Source organism: Schistocerca americana, chromosome 3 (assembly GCF_021461395.2).
Source record: "Schistocerca americana isolate TAMUIC-IGC-003095 chromosome 3, iqSchAmer2.1, whole genome shotgun sequence".
Lineage (NCBI taxonomy): Eukaryota > Metazoa > Arthropoda > Insecta > Orthoptera > Acrididae > Schistocerca > Schistocerca americana.
Window position 1 is genome coordinate 935,221,702 of NC_060121.1, and position 23,772 is coordinate 935,245,473.

Here is a 23,772-nt window from a genome sequence, read left to right on the forward strand (position 1 = left end):
GATTTACGGGAAACTTTTGACCGTGTAGCCTGGAAAACACTCCGTAATTGTGGAGGTAGCAGGGATGAAATACGTGATACGAAAGGTTGTTCCCAACTTGTACAGAAACCAGGCTGCAGCTGCGACAGCCAACGCTGCAGAGAGAAGTTCGCGAGTGGTTAGCACTGCGCTCTGTACACAGTACAGTTGTGGCGATTCGTGAATGAGTCGTTCATTTGAACGACTCTAAATAAAGAATCGTAAGAATCGAATCGTGATACGGACGAATCGTCGTTCAAAAGAATCGTAAGAACGATTGCGTGTTTCCGAGTCGTGACGATTCCAAATTCCAACGATTCATCGATTCTTAGTACGCTATGCTTCGAAGGCAACTTCCGAATCATGCCGAGTCGTGCAGAATGATTACGACCGCCAGATGGCAGTCAATTGGAGGATGCGTGTGAACAAAGGAAGCAATTTTGCACCAAATGGTTCAAATGGCTCTGAGCACTATGGGACTTAACTTCTGTGGTCATCAGTCCCCTAGAACTTAGAACTACTTAAACCTAACTAACCTAAGGACATCACACACATCCATGCCCGAGGCAGGATTCGAACCTGCGACCGTAGCAGTCGCGCGCTTCCGGACTGAGCGCCTCAACCGCGAGACCACCGCGGCCGGCAATTTTGCACCACCTTTCACACAAATCGACTCCTCTTTCCTGGCATACTGAAATAAAACAATAGGTGCAATCAAATCAAACGTGATCTTTCATCAATTAAGGCATTACACGTATAAATCGAGAATCACACTTGTAACGGTATATACATGTTTACTAATAAATAAACTATTTCTGGCATATCTTATCATGACACAGTTCGATTCTAACCCCATTGAAAATTTCAGACATGTCCTGCAATCTGTGAGTAAGGTGTAGAGCTTTTTGCATTCCGTAAGAATCGTGCCATCGCAGACTGAAATGAATCGTGGAAGAATCGTGAACGAAACGTAGGAATGGATTCGCAATGTGAGATTGAATCGTAGGAATCGAATCGGGAAAAAGAATAGTGTTGCCCAACTCTAGTACACAGCAGGCACTGGGAAGGCGTCGTCGCTGGCAGCAGCGACTGCTGTGCGGTTACCGCATGTGGTGGCTACTTCCCGGTATTAATCACCGCAGCAGTAAACAGATAACGGCCTGCGTCGAGGCTGCGCAGGAAAATGCGCAGCGCTAGCGCGTCAGTTGGGGCGCGGATAGCGAGAAGAGACCAACTCACGCGGACGTACAGCTGCTCCTGCTGCCGCCATGTTGCTGCAACCCACGCCGTCCACAGCCGCCGCGGGCGACGGCGGCGCAGCGCCCCACCGGCAGCCGCCACGGCCGGCGGACGTCCCGGACTACGCGGCGCCGTCGCTGGCCACGACGGAAGGCCGCCTGCGGACTTTCAGGCACGGCGACTGGCCCGTCAGCTTCCTGGCCGCCGAAGAGGTGTGTACGCGCACTCTGACGAGGCGCCTGATCGGAGTAGTTGAATCGATAGAAATCAAACTATATCGACCAGTGTTGTCAGATTTCTGGTCGCTACCAATTTTAGCTAGCACTCGACTGAAATTTTAACTCTACAGAGGAGTGTGCGCTGATATTAAACTTCCTGGCAGATTAAAACTGTGTGCCGGACCGAGACTCGAACTCGGGACCTTTGCCTTTCGCGGGCAAGTGCTCTACCAATTTAGCTACACAAGCACGACTCATGCCCCGTCCTCACAGCTTTAATTCCGCCAGTACTTCGTCTCCTACCTTCCAAACTTCACAGAAGCTCTCCTGCGAAACTTGCAGAACTAGCACTCTCAGAGCAAAGGATATTGCGGAGACATGGCTTAGCCACAGCCTGGGGGATGTTTCTAGAATGAGATTTTCACTCTACAGCGGAGTGTGCGCTGATATTAAACTTCCTGGCAGATTAAAACTGTGTGCTGGACCGAGACTCGAACTCGGGACCTTTGCCTTTCGCAGGCAAGGGCTCTACCAACTGAGCTACCCAAGCACGACTCACAGCCTCGTCCTCACAGCTTTAATTCCGCTTGTACCTCGTCTCCTACCTTCCAAACTTCACAGAAGCTCTCCTGCTTCCGTGAAGTTTGGAAGGAGACGAGGTACTGGTGGAATTAAAGCTGTGAGGAGGGGGCGTGAGTCGTGCTTGGGTAGCTCAGTTGGTAGATCATTTGCCCGCGGAAGGCAAAGGTCCCGAGTTCGAGTCTCGGTCCAGCACACAGTTTTAATCTGCCAGGAAGCTAGCACTGTTTAGCAAATGCAGAAATAACGCGCAGAGTTATAGATCTCAGTAATGTTACGTGTAACTCAATTAAACTTATTTATTGACATATCACACCCATAAAACAGGGTGATTAATAATAACGACGCGACATAAAGTAACGTAGGAGACTAGCTACCATTCTAGTGAATATGTGTACATCTGTAGTTAAGCTGTCTAGGTCGCATAAAAAATCGCACAACAGGTGGAGAAAGACTCTATTGATCACGAAGTTAGCGTGACTCGTTTAGTAATTATTTCCATCTACCTGCGCAAGTAACATGAGACGATGTGCTGCTTAATCTCGGCAGCGACAAGAAAACAATACCAGCGAATAGTAACCGATGTCTATCGATTCAACTGCTCCCTTCAACGAGCTTCCCGAGAGACTACCAAGAATCCCTATATGCTACTGTAATTTATGTTATATGTACATTTCAGTGGATCTTTTTTTTTAAAAAAAAAGAACTTCCGTATTTTCATTGGTTTCATTCTGTCCTCCATCTTACCGTATCTTGTGCTAATCTTTCTGTCTCTAAATAAACTAATTACTGCGTCCCACACCCTCACTAATTTGTATTGTATATTTATAAAAAGCACCTTTTCATCTTCACTCCCGCTTATTTTCAAATATTTATTGGCAGTATGCGTTTTGGCAGCATACCACCAACATCAGGTGCGTAATATTTATGTATCAAGTGTTGATACCAGAGCCCCATGAAGTACCAAAAATCCTTATAGCTTGTGTACTTCGCGGGAATCTATAATTAAAAATGTATGCATAAATATTAGGTACTTGATACTGCCGAAACGTGTTGTGCCATAAATATTGGAAAACAGACGTGAGTGAAACCGAAAAACTGCTATTTTATATGTTTCGTAACACAGTCGCAATCCTCAGCCAATTTCATGCAGTATGAAGAAATTTAAGTTGTATCCTACCTATTGTAATCTTTGTCTGTCACTACTAATTTTCCCCAATACTGCTGCTTCCAGCTCAAGTTTAAGTGTTTCTGAATGCCGTAGCAGTTGTCGCAATAACCAACTTGTCTCTTCTTCTGGTATTGGTCTTGGCCGGCCGCAGTGGCCGTGCGGTTCTAAGCGCTACAGTCTGGAACCGAGCGACCGCTACGGTCGCAGGTTCGAACCCTGCCTCGGGCATGGATGTGTGTGATGTTCTTAGGTTAGTTAGGTTTAATTAGTTCTAAGTTTTAGGCGAATGATGACCTCAGAAGTTAAGTCGCATAGTGCTCAGAGCCATTTGAACCATTTTGAATGATCTTGCTTAGACATCTTTCCCAATCTATTCTTTTTTAATACTTCTTCATTTAATACTTCGTGTCCATTTAATTTTTAAGATTCTTCCTTAGCATCATATTTCCAAAGTGTCGAGTGTTTTTTTTTTTTTTTTTTTTTTTTTTTTTTTTTTTTTTTTTTTTTTTTTGCCAAGTTTCACTTCTGCAAGTGCTGTGCTTCAGATGCACTCTTTCAGCAACGTCTTCCTCAGTTCCAAATCAATTTTAGATATCAATGGAGCTGTTTCATTGAATAGAGTGTCATTTGCCTATGACAATCTACTTCTGATGTCTTCCTTCGTTTGACCATCTTCAGTAATTTTGCTTTGTGGACAGAAGAATGATACACTCATGTGCTACAGTTCCGTTCCCAATTTCTGATGTTAAGCGAGTCGCCATTCGCCTCTCTATTACTCTTCATCGCCTTTGTCCCTGTTGTGTTTATCTGTGCTAAGTACGCTGTTCATTCCTGCAAACGAGACTTCCAGGTCTGCCTCACATCGGGTTAGAACGCTTATCCCGTCTGCGATCCTTAGCGCAGGTATCTGTTCCCTAGGCACTGAAATTTCCTTTCACTGTCTTCGTTGCTTCTTCAACGTACAAACTGAACAACAGTGGTTGTAACTTTGCTACACTCCTTTCTTAACAACTACTTGCCTTTCTTCATCTTGCACTTTTGTTATTCCCACTTGGTTTTCGGAGGTGCTGCAGGGTATCTTCTGTTTTCTCCTTTACCCTCAACTGCCTAGGGATTGTCAACACTTTAGAGTATAGAGGATTTAGTCTAGCTCCATAAATGCTAGGATGGTATCCTGTGTTCTCTTCACTTTGCCTTCCATTCCTAAGCGCAATGTTACAGCCGCTTCTCTGATTCCTTGTTCTTTCTTGCAGCTGCTCTAATCTTCGCTATGAGAGTTGTCCTCTCACCAGAAAGTTAATTATGACTGTGTTGTAAGTTCGCTACTAAAACGAGACAGATGGAAAATATTAAGTAAACTATTCATTATCACAAAAGTAACCGCCATAGCCGTTAATACATTTATCCTACTGCGAGAGAAGACCGTGAATGCGCAAAAATGTTGCCCACGGAACCATGATTGTAACCAGGCATGTACCTCTTTGTCCGAAGCAGCTGGGGCTAAAGGAGAAAGACAGCCAGGTAACCTGCAACATCTACAAAAGAAAAGTGGGAGTAATCAAAGTACAAGATGAAGAAAGATAACTTGTTGTTGAGAAGGGAATATGGCAACGTTGCAACCACTGTTGTTCAACTTGTGTATGTCGAAGTGCAACTTTTGCAGCGTATCGAAATGACCTGTTCTGTTGGAGGATAGTGCCCGCCCACTTGTTGCCAAATGTTTCGACTATGCTGGAGACGCTTCGCTGGGAAACTGTTCCAAAACCTGCCTTCCCATATGATTTCTGTATTTCTGGAGCTCCGAAGAAAGGCTTTCGTGGCCGCAGATTTGCTTTAAAGAGGAGCACGCCTGGGCACAGTCATGGTTACGTAGGAAACCACAAATATTTTTCCATGAAAGCATTGACCATCTTGTCTCACAGTGGCGTAAACGTACCAACATTTACGCCGATCACTTTTGAAATAATGAACAGTTTACGTAGTGTGGTTTGTTTTTTCACCGAGCAAGGTGGCGCAGTGGTTAGACACTGGACACGCATTCGGGAGGACGACGGTTCAATCCCGCGTGATGGTTCCTTTGAAAGGGCACGGCCGATTTCCATCCCCGTCATTCCCTAATCCAATGAGACCGATGAACTCGCTGTCTAGTCTCCTTCCCCAAAACAATCCAATCAACCCTAGTTTTTTTTTTCATCCGTATTGCTTTCATTTGACTGCCCTTATACTTAATATTTTAAAGAAGAAAAAGTCCCATCACCAAAATTAAACTTGTATCTTGCAGTGGCGTCTGCGTTGATTTCACTTCAGCGGATACCATGAAGTTGGTATCTACTGAAGGGTCTGCCAACGAGATAAAAACCTACCTTTCATAATTACGCTGATCAGCCAAAACATTACGACCACTGCTTAACAGCTTGTTTGTCTGGCTTTGGAACGAAATACACTACTGGCCATTAAAATTGCTACACCAAGAAGAAATGCAGATGATAAACGGGTATTCATTCAACAAATATATTGTACTAGAACTGACATGTGATTACATTTTCAAGCAAATTGGGTGGACAGATCCTGAGAAATCAGTACCCAGAACAACCATCTCTGGCCGTAATAACGGCTTTGATACGCCTGGGCATTGAGTCAAACAAAGCTTGGATGGCGTGTACAGTTACAGCTGCCCATCCAGCTTCAACGTGATACCGCAGTTCATCAACATATTGTGACGAGCCAGTTGCTCGGCCACCATTGACCGAAGTTTTCAATTGGTGACAGATCTGGAGATTTGCTGGCCAGGGCAGCGGTCGAACATTTTCTGTATCCAGAAAGGCCCATACAGGACCAGCAACATGCGGTCGTGCATTATCCTGCTGAAATGTAGGGTTTCGCAGGGATCGAATGAAGGGTAGAGCCACGGGTCGTAACACATCTGAAATATAACGTCCACTGTTCAAAGTGTCGTCAATGCGAACAAGAGGTGACCGAGACGTGTAACCAATGGCACCCCATACCATCACGCCAGGTGATATGCCAGTATGGCGATGACGAATACACGCTTCCAATGTGCGTTCACAGCGATGTCGCCAAACACGGATGCGACCATCATGATGCTGTAAACAGAACCTGGATTCATCCGAAAAAATGACGTTTTGCCATTCGTGCACCCAGGTTCGTCGTTGAGTACACCATCGCAGGCGCTCCTGTCTGTGATGCAGAGTCAAGGGTAACTGCAGCCATGGTCTCCGAGCTGATAGTCCGTGCTGCTGCAAACGTCGTCGAACAGTTCGTGCAGATGGTTGTTGTCTTGCAAACGTCCCCATCTGTTGACTCAGGGATCGAGATGTGGCTGCACGAACCGTTACAGCCATGCGTATAAGATGCCTGTCATCTCGACTGCTAAAGTGCGCGTCATATATCGTGGTGGCCGAGTTTAGGTACGTTTTGCGCATCTGACGTCACAAAACACAGTCAGCCAATGAACAGAGAACGACGTTGCCAGATCTCGACTGCAGTGCAGAGCACGGATGAGTGTCTTCAGTTTTAGAAATGTTCTGTCATAAATAGAGTAATAGAACAAAAGCAATGTCTTGATAGCAGACTTTCTTTTATAGAAAGTTTGGAAAAAGCATTCTTTATATCAATTGCTTCATATTCTATTAATTAATTAAACCAAACAAGCAATAAGACTCCTAATTCAGGCGATAGCAAGGAAAGGTGTTTGTTTCAATCTCACGAACTGCTTTTTCGCAATAAAGAAGAGCGGTAATTGTTTATTTCCTATTGTACTTCGACGAAGCGTAATTCATAGTCATACCAACAGTGTTTATAAGTAGTTGCGTGAGGTGTTAGACTCCTTATGGAGTTACACTGTTCGATGAGCTGAGGTAGCGGAGCGGTTAAGGTGTTCAGCTGACAATGAAAAATTAAGAGTTCAAACCTTGTGCGGTGCGTAATATTTTCTTTATTTAAAAACAATATTGGAGTGCCTTACTTCACGAATTTTATTCGTTTGAATTAAATTTCTAGTGTTTTGCCTCTTCATTAACTTTTTCGCTGCTGCAGACACGTGCTCCCCGCATTCCGCGCTGTGCGCGATTTTGTCATCACTGCACTTCTCGCCTGTGCAGACACATGGTGTTCCCACTGCTTTGACATACTTATCATTCGATTTCACAAAAACTATTTGGCCAAAAAATTTGATTTTTACACGTCTTCTTGACTGATACCTTGCCCCCATAAATGACTTAATTTTGTTTTGATGTGCAGCATTAAATGTAGTAAACCATTGCACGAAATTTTGAAGAGTTTGCAGAGGTAAAGTCCATAGCGTATACTTTCCGTATGGTCGATTTTAGTTGCCACAATGTTGAGAATGAAATGTGGACATGATACCTAAATTTCATATAATATTTTCTGTATAACAATATCTCATTTAATTTAAGTACCACATAGGTGTCGTATGTAATATTGAGAAATATTCCGTCTTTCGTGACTGTAATAAAAGTTTTATTTACACAGGGCGCTTTTGGCTTTATTTTAAAGCACTTCCATCGGTGAAAGGCATGGCACATACACAATGGTATTGATGTTCTATTTCTTGTTTTTGTTCCACAGTCACAGTTTTACCAATGGTATTAAAATATATCCCTCTTCTGCAACTGTAATAAGCGACTTATTTGGACCAGACGCGTTTCTCTCTTTTGAAGCATCATAAGAGGACTGTATTTTGTGTCCTCCATTGCCAAGTCACCTTTCGTAGTTTTGTGCTGCGGTAGTACAATATTCAACGTTTGTGTTGGCTCGTCAGTGTTTTAGCAAATAAATGCTGTTTGTGTGTGCCACACACAAAATTATATTTGACATAGCTCTGAGCACTTCACTGACAGACGGTATATTCAAGTCCCAATGTTTTTGTAAGTCCACAGTTTTGTTTAATGTATTTTGTCTACTTCCTTTTGATTGATTGAAGTGCTTTAAAATAAAGCCAAACGTGCCCAGTGTAAATAAAACTTTTGTTGCAGTCGCGAAAGGTGGAATATTTCTCAATATTACATACGACACTTATGTGGTACTTAAATTAAATGAAATATATAGGTATCTTGTCCACATTTCATTCTCAACATTGTGGCAACTAAAATCGACCATCCGGAAAGTATACTCTATGGACTTTACCTCTGCAAACTCTTCAAAATTTCGTGCAATGGTTTACTACATTTAATGCTGCACATCAAAACAAAATTAAGTCATTTATGGGGGGAAGGTATCAGTCAAGAAGATAGGTAAAAATCTAATTTTTGAGCCAAATAGTTTTTGTGGAATCGAATGATAAAGAGTGTCAAAGCAGTCGGAACACAATGTGTCTGCACAGGCGAGCAGTGCAGTGATAAAATCGCCCACAGCGCGGAATGCAGGGAGCACGTCTTTGTAGCAGCGAAAGAGTTAATGCGGCAGTGGTGGCTTTACTTCATGAACTGCGCGCTCCCCCCTAAACGTAAGCTTGCGAACTATGCTATACTATGGCGCTGCTTCTCTTGGAGCGTGCGTCGTGTGCAACTGGCAACGCAGCAATCTCCCGCGTCTAGGCGGGCATGCGCGAGCCGCCAAGATAAAAGAATTGAACTACAGTGATACGAGGCCGTTGGGATCTAGCACGGCGTTCCGTATTACCCTCCTGAACCCACCGATTCCATATTCTGCTAACAGTCATTGGATCTCGACCAACGCGAGCAGCGATGTCGCGATACGATAAACCGCAATCGCGATAGCTACAATCCGACCTTTATCAGTCGGAAACGTGATGGTACGCATTTCTCCTCCTTACACGAGGCATCACTACAACGTTTCACCAGGCAACGCCGGTCAACTGCTGTTTGTGTATGAGAAATCGGTTGGAAACTTTCCTCATGTCAGTACGTTGTAGGTGTCGCCACCGGCGCCAATCTTGTGTGAATGCTCTGAAAAGCTAAACATTTGCATGTCACAGCATCTTCTTCCTGCCGGTTAAATTTCACGTCTGTAGCACGTCATCTTCGTGGTGTAGCAATTTTAATGGCTAGTAGTGTACATCACTGATTCTTCGTATCAGGGATCCGACAGTGTGTTGTCAGGTTTTTGGAGGTATGTGCCATTAGATGTCTACGCACTGGTCACGTAATTCGCGTAAATAACGTGCCGCTGATTTGTGTACGGGGTGATGGCACCCGATATCGGCCCAGATGGGTTCCATAGTACGAGGGTAAGTCAATTATTATCCGCAATTTAGGTATATTTTTGTTTATTTTGGTAGTACTGTCGTTTTACATTGATCACGCATGCTTTGTTTATTTGTTGTTATATCTTTCCAATTTTCAAGCTGCTAGGTTAGTTTCGTTATCGCTGCCGTGCTGTTAATCATGGCTGCTCCGCTGTCTATTTGCACCAAAGAAGAGCAACGTTCAGTGATCCGTTTTTTGTGGTCGGGAGGCCGAAATTCATCGAAGACTTTCGTTACAGTACGGGAACAGTGTTTTGCCACAACGGAGTGTCTATGAATGGATTGAAAAATTTCGAAATGGTCGCACAAGTGTTACGTAAGATGAAGGAACCGGACGACCGATTACAGCCACTAATGAAGATTCTCTCAGACAGACGATTAACTATTGACGAAATGGTACATCGTCTGCAAATTAGTCATGGTTCTGCCTACGACATCATCCACAACAGACTTGGGTTTCGTAAAGTTTGTGCAAGATGGGTTCCAAAACAACTCACACAGTTGTATAAACAAACGCCCTTGGACATCCGCAAAAAACACTTGGATCGCTATGGTAACGAAGGGGACAACTTCTTACACAGGATCATTACCGGTGACGAAACATGGATCCATCATTACGAGCCGGAGAGTAAACGGCAGAATATGGAATGGACACATTCAAAATCACCGTGCAAGGAAAAGTTCAAGACCCAACCGTCCGCAGGAAAACCGATGCTTGTTTTTTGGGATGCACGAGGTCCAGTACTGGAACGCTATGGGGAAAGGGGCACAACAATAAACAGTGTACGTTACAGTGAAATGCTTACTGCCAGGCTAAAGCCTGCCATTCGAAGCAAACGCCGAGGATTGCTGTCAAAATGTGTTGTGTTGTTGCACGACAATGCCCGTCCGCATACTGCTGCCCGCACTGCTGAAACGCTCCAGAAACTCCAGTTTGAAGTACTGGATCATCCTCCATATAATTCCGATCTTGCCCCTTCTGACTATCACTTGTTTGGTCCACTCAAACAGGCATTAAGGGGCCGTCGATTTACCTCGGACGAAGCAGTGGAAGAAGCGATGCATTCCTGGCTCGCAGCTCAACCGAGAACCTTCTTTTATGAGGGCACCAAGAAGCTTGTTCAACGATGGACCAAGTGCGTTGAAACGCAAGGAGATCATGCCGAAAAATTATGTTCTTCTAAGTTTTCTACTTGACTACAATAAAATTTTATAACTACTTTGCGGATAATAATTGACTTACCCTCGTATTTACATAAGGGGAATTTGGTCGCCGAGACATTAACGTGAGTTTACTATAATGCTCCTCAAACGACTGTCACACGGTTCTGCCTCCGAGACACGGGCAGTTATACTGCTGAAAGATGACATCGCCGTCGGGAAAGACATAAAGCATGAAGGGATGCAGGTGGTTCGCAGCTGCCAGCTTGTCTTCCATTACCACCACATGTCCCATGCAAGCGCAGGAGAGCATAACCCTGCTCCCACAAGCCTGCATCCGTGGCGCACCACAAGTTTCGAGCCGCCGGTTCTCCTCGATGATGGAGGTTGTGGAGACGACCATCGATCTAGTGTAGCAAAAATGTGGTTTACCCGAAGATCCGACACATTTTCATTGATCGACGTTCGAATCCCGATGGTCCACGTCCATTACAATCGTAGCTGATAACGTTATTGGGTCAACATATGAACACTTAGGGGTGGTCGGCTGCGGAGCTCCATGTTCAACAACGTATGATGAAAGCTGCGCTCCGAAACACTATTGCGTCCACCAGCATTGTGCTCTTACGGCAGAGATGCGACAGATCACTTCACAGAGCAGACAAGCCTCCAAATCCCACGTTCTGTGAAATGTAGTGGACATCCAACCATTTATGGCCTAGTGATTGTTTCACTGTGCTACTTCATTCCATAGATGCTCACGACAGTAGCACGTGAACATTCGACCAGCTTCGCCGTTTTCGAGATACTCATTCAAAAGCTCTGCGTAGTAATGATCTGCCCTTTGTCAAAGTCGCATATCTCAATGGATTTCCCCATTTGCAGCCCATATCTTCGCTAGGACGATTCCCCGTCCATGCCTGCTCCGCTTACATACTTTCGTTACCGTGTCACGTGACCGCAACGCCACCAATAGGCATCCAGCGTCGCGATGGACGGTGGTCATACTGTTTTGGCACATCAGTGTGCATCAGCATTATTCAGTACACTGAGTTGACAGAAGTCGTTGGACAGCTATATGCACATTTCCAGATAGCAGTAGTATCGCGTACACAAGGTATAAAAGTGTAATGCATTGTCGGATCTGTCATTTCTACTCAGGCGATTCATGTAAAAAGGTTTCAGACGTGATTATGGCGGCACGACGGAAATTAAAAGACTCTGGACGCGGAATGGTAACTGGATCTGGATGCAAGGGATACTCCAGTTGGGAAATCATTAGGGAATTCAGTATTCCAAGATCCATGGTATCAAGAGTGTACTGAGAATACCAAAATTCAGGCATTACCTCTAACCACGAACAACGCAGTGGCCGACGGCTTCTACTTAACGACCGAGAGCAGCGGTGTATGTGTAGAGTTGTTAGTTTAACAGACAAGCAACAGTGCGTGAAATAGCGGCAGAAATCAATATGGGACGTATGTCGAACGTATCCGTTAGGACAGTGCGGCGAAGTCTCTCATTAATGTGCTATAGCAACAGACGACTGATATCGCCTGCAGCTCCTCTCCTGGGCTCGTGACCGTATCAGTTGGACTTTGATGACTGGAAGTCCGTGACCTGGTGAAATGAGACCCGATTGCAGTTGGTAAGAGGTGATGGCAGGGTTCGAGTGTGGCACAGACACCACGAATCCATGGACACAACTTGTCAACAGGGCCCTATGCAAGCTGTTAGTGGCTCTATAATGGTGTGGGCTGTGTTTACATGGACTGGATTGGGTCCTCTGGTCCATCTGAACCGATCATTGACTGGAAGTGGTTATGTTCGGCTATTTGAAGACCATTTGCAGACAGTCATTGACTACATGTTCCCAAACAACGATGGAATTTTTACCCTTGACAATGTATCATTTCACTGGGTCGCAATTGTTCACGATTTGTTTGAAGAACATTTGGGCAGTTGATTTGATCGCCCATTAAACATTTATGGGACATAACTGAGAGGTAATGTTGTGCATAAAATCCTGCACTGGGAATACTTTCGCAATTATGGACGGCTATAGAGCAGCATGGCTCAGTATTTGTGTTTGGGACTTCCAGCGACGTGTTGAGTCCATGCCGCATAGAGTTCCTGCTCTACACTGGGTAAAAGGAGGTCCAACATGATATTGGGAGGTATCCCACGACCTTTGTCACCTCAGTGTAATGTCCACACCTGAACACAAGACCAAACCAGTGCTGTCTACATCCTCTTTCCTACACCCATTTCCCCCACCCCATTTTCCACAAACAACTGAAGGTAGATAAGGCATACATATGTCTGCAGTCGGAGGCGTCCAGATTGCTGTGGATGGATATAAGCATTTTCGTTGACAAGGAACACAAAAATCGTGGATTAGTAATTGTTAAGTTGATGGGATGTGAGAGTGGTGACGTACAGGAGTTGGTCGTCTGAGGAGAAGTTGGGATGAAAGCCAGACTGGTTAACACAGAGGGGTAACTGGTGGACGTGTCTGTGGTTTGTGCTCATGTTTCGAGGGAATTTACCAAAGATCTTGCAAAACATTGGGGTAAGACTGACAATGTGGTAGGAAGGTATGTCAGTTTGAGGGAAAGTAATGTTCTGGAGGCTTTTCACAGCTCAGGATAGTAACCAGTGGAGAAAATCATCTTGTAAAGGGTTGCAAGGATTACTAGGAACGAATGTGCGTTTGTAGGTCTTGCAAGGTTGACTGGGGGTTGTGTTGTTGTTTTTTTTGTTGTTGTAGTATTTGTTTCCATATCACATGATGTGTAATTTGTATATTCAGCTCTGTCTGTGCTATGTAGTTCATGTAGTGGAAGCTTAGACTAAGGGGTGGGGCAGAGGCATTAATACGTTGAGAGACTGTAGTGGAAAGGCAGTAGCCTAAATGAGGGTCATCAGGAATTGTGCAGGTGTCAGAGAGATAATATGTTAAGTTCAAACTGCCTAGTACAGTTTGTTTTTTGTTTGTGCAGTATCAGATAGTGAGGTATGGAATTACTACAGGTAATTGGGTTGAATAGATTCCTTTTTTTGGAGAAATTAATGGGAAGTGTGGCGCTTAGTTTGATGTACCTTTGGTGCCAGTACTAGCATTTAGTAAGTTTCTGATACATATTCCTCAGTGATCTCTGAGTGTATCTTGGTCAGGTGTCAAAAGGAAGGAACAGCACAGTCGACAGAATTCACAGAAGAGTGCTAAAGCTTTTGGGTGGAGAAGGGGCGGTTGGGATACATGAGTTTGGTAACGATGTGGATAGATACAGCATCTAACAAGATGTGCTGCAGCTAGGAGACAATGTGAGGAATATTGTCTGGGTGTTGGAAGGTTTGTGAGTGTCTGCATATTAGTTCCCTGAAGATATTCCAGTTGAAATGGGAGTAGTTTTGGACTTTTTTGTGATACTGTCTAGGTACCTTGTGTATTTTTTGTTTATTACATTACTGACATGTTTCATCTACCAGTATATTTGTTCTTATGTCATTTGCTATCTTAATCACAAGATCTGAAAAGACTGCAGCTGTCATAACATGTCAGCGAGATAATATAAATACATTAAGCGATCTAGACAGTATTATTTTCGTAAGTCTATAATGATCACAGATCTGTTTCAGAAATTTGTTTCCTTTAGTAATAGACGTGGATAACTTTTGGATGGATGTTTGAATGGTGTGCATGGGAATGAGGTGATAGTGGATAGAACAGGTAGGTGGTTGTATGTATGTATGAATGTATTAAACTGGGGACCTAGAAATGGCAGAGAGGCTTCATCCCACCGTAGCCCTCAGTGCTTTACAACCCCACAACAGGCTACTGCAGTCTACTCACCCCACCGCCGCCCCACACCGAACCCAGCGTTCTTGTGAGGTTCGGCCCCCAGTGGACCCTAGCTGGGAACGTCTCGTACCAGACGAGTGTAACCTCAAATGTTTGTGTGGTATAATAATTACGGTGTATGCGTACGTGGAAACGGTGTTTGCACAGCAGTCGCCAACACAGTGTACCTGAGGCGGAATAAGGGGAACCAGCCCACATTCATCGAGGCAGATGGAAAACAGCCTTAAAAACTACCCACAGGCTGACTGGCACACTGGACCTCGACACTAATCTGCCAGGCAGATTCGTGCCAGGGACTAGCATGCCTTCCCACTTGGGAAACAGGTGGGTGGTTGGTTACTTTCGATTGGATAAAGTATTTCAGCAATGATGCTAACAGGTCATCTTGAGTTGTATTTCTCTTGGTTCGGTTTGCTGGAAGATGAGGACACTATCACCTTGGAGGGAGTTAGTAAACTGACAATACCACTGGAGTTGGTACTTTATTGACTCTAGGTCTGTGATAATGATGTAGATGAAAAAGCTACAGTCTGTGTGAGTGAGAAAACTGTAGATGGTGGGATGATCAGGGAGAATACAATTAGTGACATAGGTAATAGATAAAGTTTTGAAAAAGAGAGTAATAATGAAGTAGTTCATGAGAGTATTGTACAGAGGTTGAGGTTGAGACTGAGTGGCGATGCTTCTATTGCAGACAATTCCAACTCTGTCTGAGCCCATGTGAAGCGGGGGGGGGGGGGGGGGGGTTATCTGTACAGAGTATAACTGAGAGGAGGTTTAGATGGTATGGTAGGGATGAAGGAAGGTTTTTTTTCAGGGTGAAGGTATGGACTTTGTGTTGGGGCAGAGTATACATAAGTTGGGATTTGTTTGTTGGGAGGGAATGAAAGTTGTGGAACAGGATACTGTATTGCCACGATGAGTGTCAGGGAGTGGTTTGCGTGGGTGCAGAAGGCTTAGACTAGTTTGTTATGCAGATGAGGACAGAGTATGCTTTGTTACATGTGTTGGTGGCCTGGGTGTTTTGCTGTAATATGGAGTGGGTTACAGAGAAGATTTGATGGGGGAAGTGTTGTCATTGGAATGTGTGGATATTCTTTAGTGTAATGGACAAGAACTTTGTAACGTATTCCGCAGTGGAGGACAGAGAGGAGGGGTTATTAGGATGAACAGAGTTATCAAAGACTCATAAAGGCACAGTTAACTGCGATTTGGTAGGTGATAGCTTGGGACTGTATGAATATGTGGATACGGAAAGTGAGAGTCATTGTTGATGTGGAGGGCCTTCCTGAATTCTGCATCTGGATTGAAATTTAGTTCAAATTCCACCTCATCCGCTGTAATCAACCCATGACGACAATGGTAAGTGTGGAAGGTCGAGGTTGTTTGGCCCCAAGGCTGGTAGAATGGTAGAGAAGGTAAGGTCGATTTGGGACCAAAAGTAATATGTGGCAATTTATGGAATATATAAGTGGAAAAATTGGGATTTGGAGTCTTCATTGAGGCAGAGATTACTCTGAATATTATTATTTGTATTGGGAGGTTTGATAGGATTTTCTTGATTTATAGGATTAGGGATTTAGGGTTTAGGAATTTTGGGCATGAATGGGAGAAGATGTTCATAATAGAAGGTGATGCAGAGGAGGGAATTGTGTCTATCCACAGATTGTTATCTGTTTGGATTTGGAATTTTTTGGAAGTGGGATTGGGAGCAGTTTCCATAATTGGACCTTTTTACGGCTTCTTGCTGATTGTGGGTTTGGGGATGGTGCAATATGGTGTAGTTGTGGTTTACCTGTGGCTGGTGCAGATCCTCCAGCTTGGATTGCATCGGCAGAACTACTGCTGTAGCTTGTTGCTGGGGCAGCTGAAACGTCAGACATTCGCGGTGTTAAAAAGTGGTTACTCTTCTCAGTAAACATAGCGATACTTCACGAATTGGCAACCTTCAATATTTTACACTGTCAGTCTATCAATTTTGTGATTATGATATGCTAAACTTAGATACCACAAAACCAGGAATGTAATAAGAAGGTTTTAATACACTTTACTCATGACACAGTCCGCTAATCACATCAAATAATTTAAATATTTTCCTGCTGATGGGATGACTATACTCATGCAATCTCTCTGTGGTGATGTCTTACTTTACTGACTATGCTGTAATTATTTCTTTTGCTGGGGAGGCGCTAAGCACCATTATGATGCGACCCTTCTCACCTATCAGCCATTTTAATGATTTCTGGGAATTAGTTGCTGATAGTAAACCAACGACAATAAAATTTATGTAGGTGGAGACACATTATATGAAGGAAAATGGACAAATAGGGGCTGCAAAATCAAATCCACCTATCTGAAACACTAAAATAACATGGATGAACGACTGATCAAACAGTAACCTATATCATTCACCCACTAACCATCCAAAATAAGCCCACAATAGGCTAAAACTATTAAATGTCCGAACATGGGGATTAAATCCAATGAGTATGGGTAATACATATAAAACCATCATGTACCCTATCCTTAGTTATGCCGGTGTAGCTTAAACTTCGCTCCTCCCATGTATTACCATTCCCTCAAAATTCTGAAATGATATGCACTCCCCTGTACTTTCCACATCTGACTACCTTTCACATCAAACCCTATACCAACTCAGAAAATTCCCACACCTACTCAGACACCTCTCCACCTCTTTTACAGCCTACATAAGCTTGAGTCCCAGCAATGTCTAAGGCATGAGTCGGCGATATCCTTTCTTAAAGAAGTGCTAGTTCTGCAAGATTCACAAGAGAGCTTCTGTAAAGTTTGGAAGGTAGAAGACGAGATACTGGATGAGTTAAGGCTGTGAGGACAGGGCGTGAGTCGTCCTTGGGTAGCCCAGTTGGTAGAGCACTTGCCCGCTAAAGGCAAAGGTCCCGAGTTCCAGTCTCGGTCTGGCACACAAATTTAATCTGCAAGAAGTTTCATATCTGCGCACACTCCGCTGTAGAGTGAAAAATTCAGTCTAGAAACATCCCCTATGCTGTGGCTAAGCCAAGCCTCGGCAATTTCCTTTCTTCCAGGGTTGCTACTTCGAAGGTTCGCAGGAGAGCTTCCGTGAAGTTTGGGAAGTAAAACACGAGGTACTGACGGAATTAAAGCTGTGGGGACGGGGCATGAGTCGTGCTTGGGTAGCTCAGTCTGTAGAGCACTTGCCCAGAAAACGCAATGGTCCCGAGTTCAAGTCTCAGTACGATACACAGTTTTAATCTCACAGAAAGTTTCATATGAGCGCACACTCCGCTGTAGAGTGAAAATTTCGTTCTAGTAACATCCCCCAGGTTGTTGCTAAGCCATGCCTGCGCAATGTCCTTTCTTCCAGGAGTGCTAGTTCTGCAAGTTTCACAGGAGAGCTTCTGTGAAGTTTGGAACGTAGGTGACGAGGTACTGGTGGAAACATCCCCCAGGCTGTGGCTAAGCCATGTCTCCGCATTATCCTTTGTTCCAGGAGAGCTGTTACTGCAAGTTTCGCAGGAGAGCTTCTGTAAAGTTTGGTAGGTAGACACGAGGTACTGGCTGAGGATGGGGTGTGAGTCGTACTTGGGTAGCTGTAGCTCAGTCGGTAGAGCACTTGCCCGCAAAAGGCAAAGGTTCCGAGTTCGAGTCTCGGTCCGGCACACAGTTATAATCTGCCGGGAAGTATGAAAGCAAGAAAACCGTCATGATCGTGCTCGAGTGTTACCACAAAGTTCCTGCAGCTATGCCCAGTTAACCATGGCTAGATTTTTGTGGGTAAGGGTGGACCACCTGATGCTCTGCATTATACTATACACGAAATCTGACAGTCCTTTTGTAAATTAATGTAGTATCACGTTACCTACAACCCTTCCTTACGACTACTCTAGTTATTTACATAGCAGTGGTCAGTTACGTAAACAAGTAACTTTGTAAGTACAGCGTTCCGGCTTTATATGGCATTTCTCCATACTGCCATCCAACCTCCCTCCCCCCCCCCCCCTTTCCAGAAGTTATATGCCATCAGGACAGACAGTAAACCATATACGTACCAATATACACACTGTATATGTGGTGACTGTTCTTTCTGACAGGTCTGAAAAAATAGACACCGCACACACACACACACACACACACTCACACACACACACACGCACACACACACACATATATATATATATATATATATATATATATATATATATATATATATATATAGTGAGGATACAGACACCACACACACACACAGACACACACACACACACATATATATATATATATATATATATATATATATATATATATATATATGTGTGTGTGTGTGTGTGTGTGTGTGTGATGTCTGTATCTTCACTACTCGCAGCAATCGCTGATTCCCATAAGAATTTGACTTGTTTGTGCATCTGCATTGAATGGATTATAGCCATCTGGTCCTGGTTATATATATGTGATGTCTTTTCTTTCAGACATGTGAATCTGGACTGAAAGGACCCCTGGCCATCCCGCCCTGGTTGTATATGTTTGTATGATCTTTTCGACATGTACATCTGCCCTGAAAAGATCATTGTTCGTCTCGCCCTGGTTTTAAATATATATATATATATATATATATATATATATATATATATATATCATTCATCGTCTCACCATTGTTTTATATATCAGCAGGTAGTCATAATGTGTTGGCTCATCATCGCAATTATGAAAGGTAGGTATGTGTCTAGTTGTCAGACCCTTCGGTAGGTACCAACGATTATTTTCATAGTTTCCCCTGTCTCCAGCTATACACTGGAAAACGAAATACCAAATATGTGCACAATTATTACACTGCTAACCCTTGTGTATGTCATAATGGCGTTCAGAGCCCTCTATACATGCAAGTATGTAATTTAGATTACAGAATTTACTGGCCTTTTCTACAATGTTAGCTAATATTTGGAGATTATAAAACACAATAGATGAAACATTGCTAAAATAGCTGACATACGAATTATTTAAAATACTGTTGCTACTCATTTGACGGTCGATTATCATTGTGGTTGCTGTGTGATTTAGCAGTAGGTTGTACATATTCCAAAGGAACATTGATTGTAATTCAGAGTAACGTGAGCACTGTAATATCGTATTTATTTATTGACACCAGGCAAGTGACTCTGAAGTTAAATACCTCGTCTGTACAGTAATATACATAATGCTTGTGCAAGTACAGGTTGTGGACACACAGTTGAAGATGTATGTGTGAGTCTGGCTGTGAGTCATGCTTGGATAGCCTAATGATAAGTTGACTGCTAGTGACAAGTGGAAAATCTGGGTTGGAGTCCCGGTACAGCAGAAATTTTCATTCCATTATACAGCTGATGGTTGTCCATATATGCAATTGCGAATACATTTCATCCAAATAATTACCGGTTCAGCTTAGTGTTTAACTCATTAAGATTTAGAGTGATGTGAAATGTTTTGCTGCTGGGTGTGCCAGTAATGTAATGTTCTGAAGTATTGTTGGCCCTGCCCAGAAAAATTAATATGTGTCAGTGTTTACCATTCTCTGTGGTTTAAATCTAAATAATCTGAGGGATATTTTTACTTGCATGTTTGGAAATGTATCCTTATCTGGCACACACAGCACAAGTACACAAACTACACTACCACTCCACACTCTGTCATAAGGTTGTTTACAATTGAGTGGACTGAGCATGCCAAAGATTTTGTAACTACTAAGATAATAAACACTTAAAGAGCTAAAATAATACATACATGAGGAGCATAGACATTTTATGTACAAACAAAATTTACAGTGTGGCTCATGGTATATTGTGCAGTTTACCCATTACTTTAGTTATACAGCGTTATTTCAGTTTTCATTTTTATGTACTTTTATTTACTTTTTAAATGAGATAAGTAATGAATAATTAACTTTAGTACTGTTCAAATGCTTATCCAGTAATACTAAAGGTAATTAGAAACTCCTTGTCCTATTTTAAAACTAATGAGACAAAACCAGAAAAAGTATTGTTTTGCAAATTTCATAATACAGTCTATAATGTAACAAAGAAGTATCTGTCAAAACCTCAAATCTCCAATCTTTTCAAATCTGAAATGTGCTCATCACACTTCATTTCTGCTTCTTGCTTGAGACATAAATATCATTAAAAGTATTGGTCTTGAAATAACGAAGGCAACACGAATTTCTTATCAACTGTCCAAACACTGGGAAAAATCAGATCCAAAACCTGGGTGCACTTCTGAATGCATCCACTAGTTATGACTGCTATCATAACAAGAAGATCAAACAATTTTAGTTTTCTTTCTGATATCGACTATGGATAAAAATGAGTTGCTAGCAGAGATGTATTTGCTTAAGTGAAGATGTATTTGAAGTACACAAATATTATTGTATCTTAAACTCTGGATAGTTATCGAGTCAATATTTTTTTCAAGGTCGATTCTCCTATACCTTAAATGTAAGCATATTTCATTTGTATATCTAAAATACATTTTTTTTTATTTTCTTAATAAGAGAATGACTGTAGGAAACCTATAGAAACAACCATCAAATTGGTCAGTAGAACCAACTCTTAACAGGCTAGGCCTCAACTAAAATAGTCTTTATCTCCCTCATATGGCTGTATGTCATGCAGGTTTGCACCTCATATAATTTAAGAACCATGTATTTTATGAATGTCCAAAAATCTTTTCAACCTTGATTTTATCCATTTTTCCTTTCTCCTGGTACCGAAATTTCTATTTTTCTGTGTTTGGAGCCGCAGATGAAGTATAGCTAAATACACATGCAATATAGTAAGGGCTATTCAATATGTAACACAAAAAAAATGGGTCAAATGGCTCTGAGCACTATGGGACTCAACTGCTGAGGTCATTAGTCCCCTAGAACTTAGAACTATTTAAACCTAACTAACCTAAGGACAACACAAACATCCATGCCCGAGGCAGGATTCGAACATGCGACCGTAGCGGTCTTGCGGTTCCAGGCAATATGTAACACAAGATTTTTTCCTTGGCGATTTATGGTTTAAAGAATACAGAATCTGGGACTTTGTTGTGGGACATTGTGGAATATTTCCGCTTCAGCCCCTATAGCTGCATGAAGTTCCGATAGGTGGCGGAGCTATATGTAGCTTTCAAGATGGCATCTGTAACCGAGGTGCTTTCCAAGCAGAGAGCTGTCACTGAGTTTCTTTTGGCTGACAACAATAGCATCACAGATATTCAGTTTCACTTGCAGAATGCCTATGAAGAGATGGCAGTGAACAAATGCACTGTTAAGGCCGGTTCCCACTAGAGCGCGGCAGCGCGGCGTGCGGCAACGGCGGCGGCAAGCGTTTTCCGCTTTGACGCGGCGGCTCGCGGAATTGGCGTTCCCATCTGGAAGCGGCAGACGCTAGCGGTAGCCAATGACGGACAGCCACTGAGGTACGGGGCGGGACCCACTGAAACGCCCGGTGCGTTTGATTAACTATATCTTACACCTACAAGAACGAAAGACGAAGTTGGGTGAAGAAATACCAAATTTTCATTTTCTGTAGAATGTACTCTTTCACATATTTCATTATTCATGTTTTCTCATTTTACCATAAACACATTGAAACAATCAATGTACGACAAAAGAGATTATTCAGATAGTTAAGCGAGACAAAAATTTAAAATTTGATACGGTAGCAGGTACAGGAAAACAGTAAGAACACAAAGGGATGAAAGTGGAAGCCACCTGGTAGAATTTCGCACAGAGCATAATGTAATCATCGCCGGCACCTTGCTTAACACTCATGAAAGAATAATACATATTTGGAACAAAGTTTTCGAAACCAGATTTTAAATTATAAGACATTTTCCCTGTGCAGACGCAAACCTACAATACTTTATTGGTTACGATCTGCAGTTTACAACCAAAAATACAGTAAACGATAGCAAATTAAGGAAATGGAACTTGAATAAGTCAAGAACCACAGTTATTCGATAATCTTATTTACCGTAATGCAACGACTGACTGAAACAGAGGAAGGAATCCGCTAGAATACGAATGGATATCTTTGAGAGAAGAAGTGGTGAATGCAGCAGAGTATGTTAACGGGAAGAAGGTACAGTAGAAATCGTTAGATAAAACGTGATATTAAATTTGACAAGAGGAAAAATTATAAAAATGCAGCAAATAAAGTAGACCATGGGAAACAGAAATGTCTAAACATGACGTCGACAGAAAGTCCAAAATTGCAACGCGATTTTGCACTTGGAAAACATAGGGGAATGAAAATGAGAAAGAACAAAGAAAACTTTCCTCAAAGGAGAAGCAACTGTCAAGAACTCATTTGGCAAGCCAGAACTAAGCAAATAAGAGAAGGCTAGAAAGTGGAAGGAATATGTAGGTAGGAGAGTGGGAGGGGTTGTGCAAACTAACATAAGCACAATGTTAGATTCCTGTGAAATGTCTGAACACGCAAAGCAATACTGATCCTACCACTTAGATAAGTAGACACACTGAAGAACTGCGAAACTGTGTTTATAGCATTTGCATGTTTAGAGAAAGGTTTTTACAATCTAAATGAAAACATTCTTTGAAGCTCTGGAGATGTCAGCGATAAAACACAGGGCCACAAGATTATCTACAACTTGTACAGAAACCAAACTGCATTTCTAAGACTTCAATGACTTGAAAGGGAAGCAGTAATTGAGAAGGTAGAAGTAGAGATGACATAAAATGAAGACTGTCAATAGCAAGAAAGCGTTCTGAAAAAGAAAATTTGTTCACATCGAATATAAATTATAATGGTTGGATACTATTTTACAAAGGTATTTGTGTGGACTGCAGCCTTGTATGTAAGTGAAACGTGGACGATGAACAGTTCTGTCACGAAGACAATGGACGCTTCAAAACGTGGTGATCAATAAGAATGCTGAAGATTAGATATGAGGATCGTGTAACTAATGAAGAGGTACGGAATTAAATAGAGGAGGAAGAGGAAATTACGGCACAACTTTGACTACAACAGGGGTAAGTTGACAGGACATATTATGAGGCGTCAAAGAGTGAGGACAAAGGGGTTGGGTGATAGTACTATGATAATAATCATCTGTTGAAATGCTATTCTACTATTTTATCTATTAATGTAAGCAGTGAATTTACTCTTCCATGCACTCCTCCACAAAACATTTAAACCAAAACTGAAATCAGCTGAACACCAAATCTTTCAACCACTGTCTGACAACTACTGGATTCAGTTTCAACTTTCTATAACTATCACTGACTAGCCACACGCACATA

The 23,772-nt window shown here is 42.6% G+C and overlaps 1 protein-coding gene across 1 annotated transcript in view; it reads left to right on the forward strand.

Moving 5' to 3' along the window:
- Positions 1–1,237: 1,237 nt before the first annotated feature.
- LOC124605376 (baculoviral IAP repeat-containing protein 3-like) overlaps positions 1,238–23,772 on the forward strand; it is a 33,145-nt gene continuing 10,610 nt past the window's right edge. The window contains exon 1 of the mRNA XM_047137011.1: positions 1,238–1,469. Coding sequence (XP_046992967.1) covers positions 1,287–1,469 — 183 coding nt within the window. The 5' untranslated portion in view covers positions 1,238–1,286. The remainder of the gene's footprint in view (positions 1,470–23,772) is intronic.